The sequence below is a fragment of the Manis javanica genome, chromosome 13 (assembly GCF_040802235.1).
Source record: "Manis javanica isolate MJ-LG chromosome 13, MJ_LKY, whole genome shotgun sequence".
In the NCBI taxonomy this organism is placed as follows: domain Eukaryota; kingdom Metazoa; phylum Chordata; class Mammalia; order Pholidota; family Manidae; genus Manis; species Manis javanica.
The window spans coordinates 94637582-94649258 of NC_133168.1; the positions used below are offsets into that span (position 1 = coordinate 94637582).

At 59.7% G+C, this 11677-nt stretch overlaps 2 protein-coding genes across 2 annotated transcripts; both read left to right on the plus strand.

Annotated features, from left to right (window-relative positions):
- The first annotated feature begins 849 nt into the window (after nucleotides 1-849).
- Nucleotides 850-9756, plus strand: LOC140845429 (uncharacterized). The gene is made up of 8 exons (XM_073219508.1): nucleotides 850-1002; nucleotides 1481-1540; nucleotides 5125-5162; nucleotides 6155-6983; nucleotides 7737-7952; nucleotides 8267-8370; nucleotides 8855-8924; nucleotides 9652-9756. The coding sequence occupies exons 1-8, from the start codon at nucleotides 850-852 to the stop codon at nucleotides 9754-9756; spliced, it is 1575 nt and encodes a 524-aa protein (XP_073075609.1).
- LOC140845677 (ral-GDS-related protein-like) lies at nucleotides 9721-11300 on the plus strand. Its single transcript, XM_073220400.1, has 3 exons — nucleotides 9721-10128; nucleotides 10989-11110; nucleotides 11197-11300. The coding sequence occupies exons 1-3, from the start codon at nucleotides 10063-10065 to the stop codon at nucleotides 11282-11284; spliced, it is 276 nt and encodes a 91-aa protein (XP_073076501.1). The 5' UTR covers nucleotides 9721-10062; the 3' UTR covers nucleotides 11285-11300.
- Nucleotides 11301-11677: the final 377 nt, after the last annotated feature.

The window sequence follows — 11677 nt, forward strand, 5'->3', positions numbered from 1 at the left end:
GAAAAAACATTTTGTATGACTTCAATTCTTTTAAATTTAGTTCAGTTTTGTGATCTATGTGTCAAGATGTTATATGCTCCTGAAAATTCTGTTGTTGTGGAGTGGAATGTTGTATTAGTGTTAACTAGACCTAGTTGGTGGATACCATTCAGTTTTTCTGCATCTTTGCTGAGTGTTTTATCTACTTGTCCTATCAGTTACTGAGAAAAAAAGTGTTGACATATCCAAGTAGATTGATGGACTTGTCTGTGCTTTCCGTTTAGTTATATTAGTTTTTCTTTTCTTTCTGTTAGCATTTTGGGGTGCTTTTAGTAGGTGCTTTAATATATCTTCTTGGTGACTTTATACTTTCATCATTATGCATGGAGAAGGGTGTGAGCGCGCGGCCCGGTTCCTCTGCCTCTGCGTGTCTTCCGCGCGGGCGCCCCGGCACATGCAGAGCGCACCTGCTGTTGCGGGAGAGCAGCGCGGGACGCGCGGCAGCAGGGTGCCCAGGGCCGCCGGTGGCCTGGGGCGTTCGGCCCGCTCCGTGCCCGGGTGGGGGGCGGGTCTCGAGGCCACGGACACCACCCTCGAAAGACGGGCGCGCCCATGGGCCCAGGGGCGGTGGTCCCCTCATGTGGGGCCGGGCCTGGCCTACCTCCCTACCGTGGCCAGGAGGGGAAAAGCCCTGCCTCCGGGGGCGCAGCCCGGGCCCGGGGACGGGGTGTCTAAGGCCGGCGCTGGCCGGCGGGCGGGGGCGAGTGGAGGCGATCGGAGCGCAGGGTTTAGGGGCTCCCGCGCTGCGGAGGGAACCCAAGGCCTGCCTGCGGGGTGGGGGAACCGCCGGCCTGCACGCGGGTTGGCGCTATGGGCGAGGATGCCAAGCTGAAGACAGGTGTGCCCACCGCCACCCCCAGCCCCCGGACGCGTGTGGGGCTCAGGGATGAGGCCCGGCAGCCGCAGGTGGTCACGATGGGGCAGCGAAAGGGCTGGGGGAGGGAGGGCACCCGCGGAGAGCGGGTGGGAAGGGCCGGCTGCCATGGACTCTCTTGTCCCCCCACCTCCTGCATGCCCCAGGAGCTCTTTTCTCCCACCTTCTCTCTTAATAAAAGCCTCCCTGGCTTTCTTTCCTACCTTGACCAGTGTTTGTGAAGTTCATTCTTTGACTCTGGGAACAAGAACCCCGGTATCATTTTAGTGTGTTATAATTCCCCGTTCTGCCCCCTCATTGTTTCTGGGTCCCATAAAGTATTTTATCAGATGTTTTCTGTTTTATATTCCTGTGAATTATATCCCTTTCCCTTTGAGGTCGCAGACCCTCACCCCTTCTCCTTGGTTCAAGATGACACACAGACCTCATTCTCCTGCGTAACTCCAGGGAGGGGAGATCCCAGGGCAAAACACCTTTGAAAGCGAAATCAGGCAAAGGGAGAAATAGTATTCAAAAGCCGTTTATTGCCTACAAGCAGTCGCCCTGCATCTCTCTCTCCTGCTGCAGTGGAAGAGAGCCAATACTCCCACCAAGCTCTCTGGTCCAGATAAGCCCTCGCTCGCCCACGTAATCACCCACTGATGGAGACGGACTACTTCGCTCCAGCCCTTGGAAACCCCTGTTGATACGGACATGCACTAAAGCCAGGACAAGAGAGTCTGCAAATATTGCAATTTTACCCACACCCTGTCTGTGGAACAGATGTTTATGGCTTCCCTGGATGTACTTAATTAAATTTTGTTACTTTTTCTCCTGTTAATCTGTCTCATGTCAATCTGTTTCTTACTCCAGCTAAGGGAACCTCAGGGATAGAAGAAATTCTTCTTGCCGCCACTGGTCAAGTAGCTATGTTTATGAAGGGCTGACCCAGGCCCTCCATCTTTTTGTTGAAAGGAGCAGGATCGTGTGGAGAAAATGGAAATTATAGCCAGGATTCCTGCCTGGGTGTCACACACTGTAGACCTGAAGGGCCTGTTAGCACGTGTATGGGATGTTTACAGAGAGGCTGGTCAGTCTTGGGAGTGTTAGGCAGAAAAATAGATATGAGCGGGATGAGAGAGAATTAAGGCCAGTAAAGTTCACTAAAAAAGGGACTCAAAAAGCATCCGGTCACAGGGGACTAAGAAGGAGCAAAAGAGAAAAACAAAGCGCTAGTGAATTGGCGCAGGAATGTCTGCTTTGGACCCTTGCAGGCTGCTACTTCATGTGTCTGCACCCCAGCCTCTCTCCTACCATTTCCCCTTGAAAAGCCCTGACCACTTGTGTGTCAGGAGGACGGCGGTTCTCTAAGGCAGGAGCCTGCCACTCCCTCATTTACTAGCAAGTCAGTAAACTATTCTTTCCTTTCCTCAAAACCTTGTCACTGTGTTTTGTGATTTCACCTCAGGGACGAGGAGCGGGTCTTGGTATCAGGAGCAGCACCCCCGACCCCCCGACCAAGTGCCCGCAAGGCCGCTCCTTCAGTGTCAGAGGCCACAGGGCCGAGCTGTCAGGGACGCAGAGCTCCCGGCTTCCTCCTTGCTAGCCACAGGGGACTGTGCCGGCCAGGAGTTCACGCTGTGTGGCAGGGCAAGTACAAGCCTCTAGAACTCCCTCCAAAGTATATACTGAAAGCAGTACTGCCTTCCGGGAGAGGTTACAGACTGGAGTGACCACCAAGGCCTTGGAAGATGTCGGGTGGTGATTTCCACAGGCCCTTATTGAAGTCACTCACGTGGCCTACTCAGAAAACGGACGAATCTTGGAGATGACAGTGCATGATCGTTACCGTGATTGGAGTGTCTCAGATTGCAGTTACTGCTGCACATGGGGGTTCATCACTTGGTCCCCAAGCACCCAGTGTGTAAGTATTTGTCAGGAAAATGCTCTTTGTTCTCTTCCTGTGAGTAAAGACCAGCAGGGCAGTCAGCTTTAAGCCGGCAAGGAGAAAAAACTATCTCAGAGGCATATCAGACCTCCAGACTTAGGCTGTCACTGAGTCAGAAGGAAACTTCTTCTCCTTTTCCTTCCAGCAGCCGTCTCACTGGCCCATCCCATTGATGGCACTACGCCGATTGGACACAGTGATCAGGAAATACAACTTGTCTAAGCACAGTGATAGAGCAGTCATGTGTCAGTAGGTGGGAAATAAATCCAACAAAAATTCAGGGGACTTTCGTCTTCAAGAAGTTTCTAGAACTCTATCATGTGGGTATGCCTAGCTCTCCTAAGGTGATGAATGAGGTGCTGTACCTGGACCCTCCTCCAGCCCCAACACACAAAGGGCACAGCAACCTGGTAGACCACCTCGGATTTCAGAGCATAGACCTCATTTCCAGTGTGCTACTCTGACCCATTAACTGATTGGTCTGAAAAGCACCTAGTTTGAGAGCAGCCTGGACCTTTGGAAGGTGGATGCCAGTAAATGGCAACACATGGATCCCCTCTCATTGCTGCCCCTTCCAGGTGCACACCTGAAAACGGCCTAGCGGGGGACTAACCTGCCAAGATCACAAGGCCCGGACCCCAGCCTGACTTGCGTACTGTTCCACGCTCCGTGCCAAGCCTTGTTGGCATTCCACCATCTCTGAGTCTGTGCGTCGCACACACGTGACACCAGCCCCCAGGAGCTGGAGGGGTCATCCATGTATCCCTGGGGATGTCCCTATGGAGGAATGTCTGGCATGACCCTCCCTGTGCAGCTTTGGACATTGGGCAGCTCCTGGGAGGTGCTATGGCTTCAGCAGGACAGGGAACTGGTGACAAAAAGCGGCCTGAGCTCAGCTCTTGTCTCCTCAGAGCTGGGACCCTGGTGTCATTGCCAAAGAGCAAGGGGAGGGATCTGGTGGAGATATGTGTACTCATGCATGGCAAGGGCCAGAATGGTGGACAGTCAGCAGCCCAGACGGGCATGTTGGCGAGTCTGAATTCAGGGAGCGGCCCAGGAAATGGACCCTTGAAGAAGTGATGTCACTGAAGACACACCCAGTAGAACCTGAATTGTGACACGGACGGAACCCAGCTCCTGGTCGCAGACCCCAGTTGGGCTCACTTGACCGGAGGCGCTCGACAGAGCAACATGCGGTCTTGTGCGGAGCCTTCTGAAGGCGTGGGAGTCAAGGAACCTGAGAGGGAGAGTCTTACTGCTCGCTGTGGGCATTGGCTGAGAGAACACTTCCAACGCCTCTGTCCGTGTCTCCCGAGGAGCCCCGAGGTAACAGAGGGCAGCCCTAGAGAGGGCCCCTCCAGGACCAGGACACTGTGTGATACATCCCGGGCTGAACTTTTTCCCCTGGCTCCTTGTGCATGTGCAGTGGGCATGGGGCATGGGGGGACTGAAGGCTGGGGAGCAGGTGGGCAGTCAGTGTCACAGCTCTGATCTTAACACTCAGTAGTGGAGGTGAGTGTTGGGACCAGGTACTTCCACCCACATGTTAATCCTGAGCCCGGGTGGTGTCCTCTCCTTCCCCCAGGGACTGGATGTCTAAGCAGATGGCCATGTGTGCCTGATCTCGGGTTCCACATTGCCCCCTGCGGGGAGGTCCACGCAGCCCCGGGTGCCTCCTCACCTGCTACCAGGCTCTGGCTTTGCAGAGCTCCACCCTGGGGAGCAAGGAGGAGCTGCTGGGTGGATTTACCTACTCCATCTCCCTGGACCAGGGGCAGGCTGCCTACACCCCAGGACCCCATTCCAAGCCTCGTAACCTGCCAGGGCCCTCCCAGGGCTGCCCCACGAGATTGGTCAACAGACCCACTCCAGAGGGCCTAGAACCTCGCTCCCGGGGGCACCCCATGTCGCTCCTTGCTTGCATCCCACGGGGCTGGGGGCTCTCGGGTGAGCTGCAAACCTCCCTTGTCCTGGTGGTTCCTGGGTTTCCCACTGACTATCTCCCTGCTGCCCCCCTCAGCGTGAACCTGAGCCATCTGTCCATGGGACTGAGGTCCCCAGGCACAGGGCTCCCTGGACAGGCGTGAGGAGGAAGGGGAGAAAGCGCACGGGACAAGTGGAACCAGCTCCAAACACCAGCCGGAGCGCTTCAGAGGCCACCCTCCCTCCCGACGACGCTGACCAGCCCACACGTGTGAAAGAGAAGCAGGGACTGTTCAGGGCAAGGTCATCTTCAGGGGCAACCCTCAGCCGGAATGCTTCTTGGCCCCTACTCTCTGCAAAGGATGCTGACCAGCCAGCCATGGGCCAGTGGCTCCCCCGGTGAGCATCCAGTCCCTCCTCGGCACAGTCGGAATTCTGCCCACAATCCGCGGTGTCTTGAGTGTCCCCTCATGTGCCTGAGCCTCAGCGTGCTCCCCTGACAGGCAGGGTGGCTGGCGATCAGCCTGTTAGGGTGCCCATGGGGAATACGGGAGGACCTTAGAGGGGCTCCCCTAGTGCCTGGCAGTGCAGAAAGGACTGCCAGCCAAGCTGGGCCACGTCGGAGCTTACTTCTCTTTACCGAATGAAAAGCCTTAGGCCTCACCCATCAGTGGCTTGGAGCCTGGCTCCTTTGGAAAAGCACATGGGAAGCAGCCTTTTGGAATGGAGGCTCACGATTCTCTGTGGCTGTGCCCGGTCCTTCTCCTCATCATGGCCACATGAGGGACCTCTGGGGACAGCAGAGGGGTACCTGGGAAGGTTCAGGTAGGACTTCCTTCAGCCACAATAGGTATGCAGCACCCACATTGTGCAGACCCTTTGGGGTCACTTAGCATAACTGAGTGAAGGAAGCAGACACAGTACTGGGACCCCGTCCCGAGTGGAGTCGGGCAGTCACTTCAGGCGTCATCCGCAGGTCACAGCCGGGAAGCATCCCGGGTGATACCCTCACCGCCTCCTCATGCAATGGGGGGCATGACAAGGGGCCAGAGGAGGATCTGAGAAAGTGAGCGTTCACTGGGCCAGGAGGGGGCACTGTCTGTGTGCACAACACGGGTGGAGGAGGCATGTAGGCCTTGGAGCAGGGGGCGCACAGCAGGGCCCAGCAGGTCACTCATCTTTGGATTCCCATGGGCGGGCTGACGACTGGGGACTTCCTATTCGGGAGGATGGGAGAGGATGGGGTCTCAGGACAGACATGCAGGGTAAGGAAGGGGGAGGGGCAGGTGCCTGGACAGGCAGGGGAGTGCACAGCGGCCAGGCCCACACAAGGGCGCACCGGGAGGGCAGTGTGGCGGGTAAGACCAGGCTTTTCACTCTGCCACCCCCAGGCCTTACCCCAGCCCCAGGATTGGATGGGCTAGGCGCCTTGCCTGGGAGCCCGAGCATGTGCCCTGCGCCATCAATGCAAGCCAGCTTTCATCCACCCTGGAGGACCAAGTCCTCCACCACTTGGTCCAGGAGGAGCACCTGGGGCCCACAGTGGGAGAGCTGGAAGGTGAGGGGCTGCGGCCAGAGGACCATGTAGGGTGGGCTTCCCGGACAGGGGTTCCCTTCAAGGTAGTGAGAGATTTCTGTGATTGTAAGGCGCAGGGAATCAGGCCCAGGGTGACCATTTCTCTGTGCCCTGCTCCAGACCTACGGCAGATGAACCTGGCTCCAGAGACACGGAGAGGGCCGGCTTCGTGGTTAGAGCCCATCCAGGAGCTCCCTGAGACCCCTGTGCTGGAGCCACGGGAGGTGTCACCTGCTTCAGCCCCTGCAGAGTCGGAGAATGTCCCAGAAGAGGCCTCAGCACAGGGGCCAGGCCCTGAGCTGGAGCCCAATGAGCCGTCGGGCCTGGGGCCCAGGGCACTTGCTGGAATGGCACCAGGCATGGCAGAGCCAGGTCCAGGTCCAGAGCCCACCAGCTCCTGTGCTGCGAGACCCTGGGACATCTCAGGACTGGTCTCAGGCCCCGAGCTGGAGCCCCATGAGTCCTCGGGTGCGGGGCCCGTGGCACCTGCAGGAATGGCACAGGGCCTGGAAGAGCCAGAGGTGGTCCCGGAGCCCACCAGCCCCTGTGACGTGAGCACCCGGGATTTGCCGAGGGAGGAGGAGCAGACCATCCTGGCGTTTCCTCCCCGCCTGGTGGCCGAGCAGCTGACCCTGATGTGTGCGGTGAGCGGAGCGGGCTCTCGGGGTCGGGGGTGGGCCTTCCCTGTGTCACGGGCTGCCCCAGACCTGCCGTCCCGACGTGGACTCCTGTGATCTGCACACACGTCCCAGCTTCCCCACGGACTCACCATGTGCCCTGAGAGACTCTCCTCACCCCCAAGCCCTCACTGACCACACAGGGACAGTAGGGCCGGCCCTTAGGGATCCTTGCAGACCAATGAGGAGGAGCGGAGGGAAGGTGGGCAGGGCCTGGCCGGGCTGGGAGGGGCAGGGCAGGGGAGGGGTGCTCAGGGAGGTGCTGCCAGGGCCTTAGGTCCTCGGGCCATTGGCCTGGTAGGCTCCTATGGCCTCCACACTTCAGAGGCCCCTGCCATAGATCTGACTGCGTGGGAGACACAGACACCAAAAAAGGTCCTGGTGGAGTTGTTTCAGGGGAAACTGTACCTGCGGGGGGAGCGGGATCCACTGGGTGGCAGCATGGGAGGCAGATGCCCCAGGCTGGGCAGGCGTGACCTGCCTTGTGCCTCAGGGAGGACATGAGTAAGGGGGCCTGTGAGCAAAGCCCCTCTGTGCCCCATCACTGTGGGGTCCTGTGCATCCGGTCCTGGGCGCCTCAGTGGACGGGGTCTGAAGTCCAGACGGCCACAAGGCTCACAGGACATCCCCAGCTGCCTTGGCACCAGCTCTGACCAGTGACCCTGCCTAGGAACAGGGGCACCAGGGGCACAGCTGGATGACACCTCTTGTCATCCCCAGGAGCTGTACAATAGGGTTGAATATGGTGAATGCAAGGCCTACGTAGAGAGACACCCACTGATGGAAGACATTGAGCTCCTGGCCCCCAACATCCTTAACATCATCAAGCACTTTGGTACCACGTTTTATTTGGTCATCTCCTCCTGCCTCGGGGGTCCAAGCACAACAGCCCAGGACAGGGCCCGAGTGGTGGAGTTCTGGATCCAGGTGACCAAGGTATGTCATGGGACGGCCCCGAGGGTCCCCTCCTTTGCCAGCTCTCAGGATGGGTGCCTGCGGTCTACCCTGCACGGTCCCTGGGCCCTCCTGCCAGGGGTGTGCGGACCTGGACTCGCAGGCCCCGGGGGTGGGGGGGCACAGCCATCCCTGGCCCCTTCCTTGGGTTGAGCCACAGTCCTCCACCCAGGAGGGCTGCTAAGCAGGTACCAGGTGTGCTGGGCTCCCTGGGTGTCTGTCTCCTTTAGGACAGGAGTTCATGGGGAATAGAGCAGAGAAGCAGGCCACGCTCTCAGCTCTGTCTTCCCTCCCAGGAGTGTCTGGCTCTCAACAATTTCGAGTCCTTCCGTGCCATCATCTTCGCCCTGCAGCGCCCTGCTGTACGTCGACTGAAGAGCACCTGGGGACATGTGTCCTGGTGGGTAGTCCTGTCCCTGGGACCAGGGCACCTGAGTGGACAGGGACACCCCTATATCTTGCAGTGTCCCTTAGTGGGCTGGGACTTCCTGGGAGGTGGCAGAGCCTAGGGGCAGGGATGGCGGGCTCTTGGGGACCCCTGTGGTTTAGGCCAGGGGTACCCGTGTAGGAATCAGTTTCCTGCAATGTCAGGTGTGGGGTGAAGCCCATTGGAGATCTGGAGCTTGTGCTCTGCAGCAGGAGGTCTCTGCCCCAAGGACGGCGACCTGGCCCCAAGCAGATTCGCCCCCGGGAGAACAGGGAATTGAGGCCCGGGGTGGAAACACGCAGCCCCCTCCCCAGGCCACGGATTCCCAGGGCTCAGGGCCGTGGTGGGAAGCCTCCTGCGGGCTAGTGGGCCTTCTAGGATCCCCGTGAAAAGGGGTCGGCCCCGAGACTCTCGCCTGCTGGCTGCATGTGTCCCTCCTCCTCTCCCCTCCCCTTAGGAAGAGTTCCTGGATCTACAAAAAACTTAAAAAGAGGAACAAGGGGTTTAAAAGGAAGCAGCTACTCGAGGTAAATGGGGGCTGGAGGTATGGAAGGGAGGGGTCCTTGGGGCAAGTCCTCTGCCACGCTGTGGCACAGATTTGGGGAAGACTCGAGGAGTGCGGGGTGAGCCGGGCAAGCTGATGGGGAAAGTAGGGTCCCCCAGGCCCATGAGGGCCTCGTCTGTCACCCTCCCTGGCTCCACTTGACTGTGGGCCTGGCATCCAGTGAGGACCCAGGGGACAGACCCCCAGTCAGGGCTGGGGATGGCGTGGCGTGGGCAGCAGGGTTGGGGCCTGTGGCTGAGCAAGGTTGGCTTCTCCCCTGGGTCCTCTGAGCCTGTCACTGCCCCTCTGTGGACTCGGGCTCCTCATGTGGACATGGAGGGTTGCCGTCACCCTGGGGTGTGGGCCGCCCTGGTGAGCAGGGTTCAGAGAGCACAAGAAAGGCTTCAGCTTCTTGCCCCCCAGAGTCATGTGAGGGGAGCCATGCTGATAGCCGGGTGACAGTGGGTGCTCAGGGCACCCTGGGAGGCAGAGGGACCTCCCCTGACCCTCTCAGGGCGGTGGCCATGGCCCAAGGACACGCAAGAGTATGAGTGTGTGCTGGAGCTGGGGTCGCTCTGGGCTGAGAGCCTGCTGGAGGTGGGGACAGCATAGGTGCCAGGGGCTCGGGCAAGGCGTCCACCCACCACGGTCTGGCTGTGGGAGGCACGTGGGAGGGGAGCATGAGCACCTGAGTGTCGTGCACCTTGCAGGAGGCGAGGGCCATGGTGAGGAAATGGCCACAGTCCCCCAGGGCATCCCAGGATATGAAGAAGCAGGTGAGAGTGGCGCGGCCAGGGTCAGGGCGGTGGGGGTGACCCTGCACCTGCTCCTGGTCCCACCAGCCCTAAGCTGCCAGCTCTGGTGTGACCAGGAGGATGGTGAGAGCAGCTGGGTACAGGGGGAAGTTGGAGGACAGGTGCACGGCCCACAGGTCCTGGGAATGGCCGAAAGCCAGCCCTGGGAGGGACCAGGAGGGGAGAGCAGGGCGAAGGGAGGGGGGGAGGCCGCACAGGGTGGTCCAAGGGAGCTGGGGGCTGCGGGTGTAGGGTTCAGGGGAGGCTCTGTGGGCACCCCTGGGGCAGGCGGGGACTCATCACCTCCCCACCCCGGTGGCACAGGGCATGGTCCCACTGCTCGGACTGATCCTGCGCGACGCCTTAGAGAAACAACAGGAACATCATGAGGACGTGAGTGACCCGGCAGGGCTCAGGGGGGCAGGATGGTGAGCTTGAGAGGAGAGAGCCCCCAGTGAGCCCAGACCTCTCAGCACCAGCCACCCCCCTCCTGAGTCCCCCCTCCACCCCAGGACCTGGGCTTCTTCGACAGGAATACCAGAAGGACCCACCTAAGCCCCGGTCCTGGCCCCAGTGCAGGTGGGACTAAGGGCTCCAGGGGGCAGCTTCTGGGCAGGACTGGTCTCCCCCTCAGGCCCTGCCCAGGGGGAGGGATGCTGCTCCTTCAGGGCAGGAAGCACATGGGGGGCTGGCAGTGCCTTCCCACCTGAGGCCTCAACTCCCCAGTGCAGTCCCTGTTTCTCGGTAGCCTTGAGCCCGGGCAAGGCCCGGGTGCTGTTTCTGGACAGGCCTGCCCCTTGGAGGGCCCTGGCGGTCCTCCACCTTGAGAAAGGGTGGGGACGTTCCGGCCTCATTCTGGGCTCAGGGGGCTGTTTCCGATGTACTTTGGCTGCCTTGCTGCCTTCCAGGGTGATGGTATAAAATAGAGAGAGTTGAGTGCCCAGCCATGAAAGGTGAAGATGTAGTCAAGACCCCCTGGGCAGGACCTTGTCCGGGCCATGCCTTGGGTCTAACGTGTTTTGAGAGAGTTAAGACACGCAGAGCTCAGGACACTAATGGGTTTGTCAGGTGGGGGATGGGGTGGCATCAAGGCCACCTTCCTGGAGGAGGAGCTGGAGACCCAACAGTGGGAACAGGCAGGGCTGGATGGCATTGGAAGGAAGGCGGGTTTCCGTGAGCAAAGATCCGGGACCACCCCAGTGCCCCACTCCTCACCCCCTCCTCATCTGCATCCTGTCCTTCCTCTACCCCAGGCCACTGACTTCCTAGAGGAGATCCTCACATACAAGTTCCTGGCCAGGCAGTATGACCTGGAGCCCAAGGAGCACTTCCTGTCCTTTTTCCGGACAGTGGAGCTCCTGGGTGAGGACCAGAGGTGAGGCTGCCAGGAGTGGGGTGTGGGTTGTAGCTGCCGGCAGGCTCTGGGGGAAGGGCCCGCTGCCATGTCCCTCTGTCCTGCAGCTACGGCCTGTCCTGCCAGCTGGAGCCCCCAGGCCAGAGGGCCGGCAGAAAGGGACTGTTACAGTTCTTCAGGTCCCACAAGATTTAAACTTATGGGCCAGGGCCAGGTGAGTTTCTGGGCTGGGGTGATCGGCAGGGGGTGGGCTGCTCCTCAGCCTCAGGGAAGCTTCCGGCCATGCTGGTTGTTGGGGCGTCCTAAAGACCGGTGGGGCTGGGGTCCCAGCTCCACTGCTGACCAGTCCTGTCAGACTGCAAGGGTGGTTCCCCTCCCCCTCTGGGACCCAGCCTCCTCCTCTGTGAGTAGGTGACACTCAGGAGCCTTCACGAGACAGGGACCCCCCAGGTGCTAATGACTGACAGGACCCTCCGCACAGAGCCCAGAGCCCAGAGGGCAGTGGGGATGGGGTGGAAGCAGGATAATGGGGGGAACCTGGGATAACCTGCCTCTTCTGATCACTCGTGTGGCCCTGTAGCTGCTGTC

Excerpts from the sequence above, each read along its gene's own strand:
- LOC140845429 (XM_073219508.1), top strand. The coding sequence starts at position 850 with ATGGGCGAGGATGCCAAGCTGAAGACAGGTGTGCCCACCGCCACCCCC. Across the intron at positions 5,163-6,154 it reads ATGGGCCAGTGGCTCCCCCG|GCCTTACCCCAGCCCCAGGA; the intron begins GTGAGCATCCAG and ends TGCCACCCCCAG. Across the intron at positions 8,371-8,854 it reads ACCTGGGGACATGTGTCCTG|GAAGAGTTCCTGGATCTACA; the intron begins GTGGGTAGTCCT and ends CCCTCCCCTTAG.
- LOC140845677 (XM_073220400.1), top strand. The coding sequence starts at position 10,063 with ATGGTCCCACTGCTCGGACTGATCCTGCGCGACGCCTTAGAGAAACAA. Across the intron at positions 10,129-10,988 it reads AACAGGAACATCATGAGGAC|GCCACTGACTTCCTAGAGGA; the intron begins GTGAGTGACCCG and ends CCTCTACCCCAG. Across the intron at positions 11,111-11,196 it reads CTCCTGGGTGAGGACCAGAG|CTACGGCCTGTCCTGCCAGC; the intron begins GTGAGGCTGCCA and ends TCTGTCCTGCAG.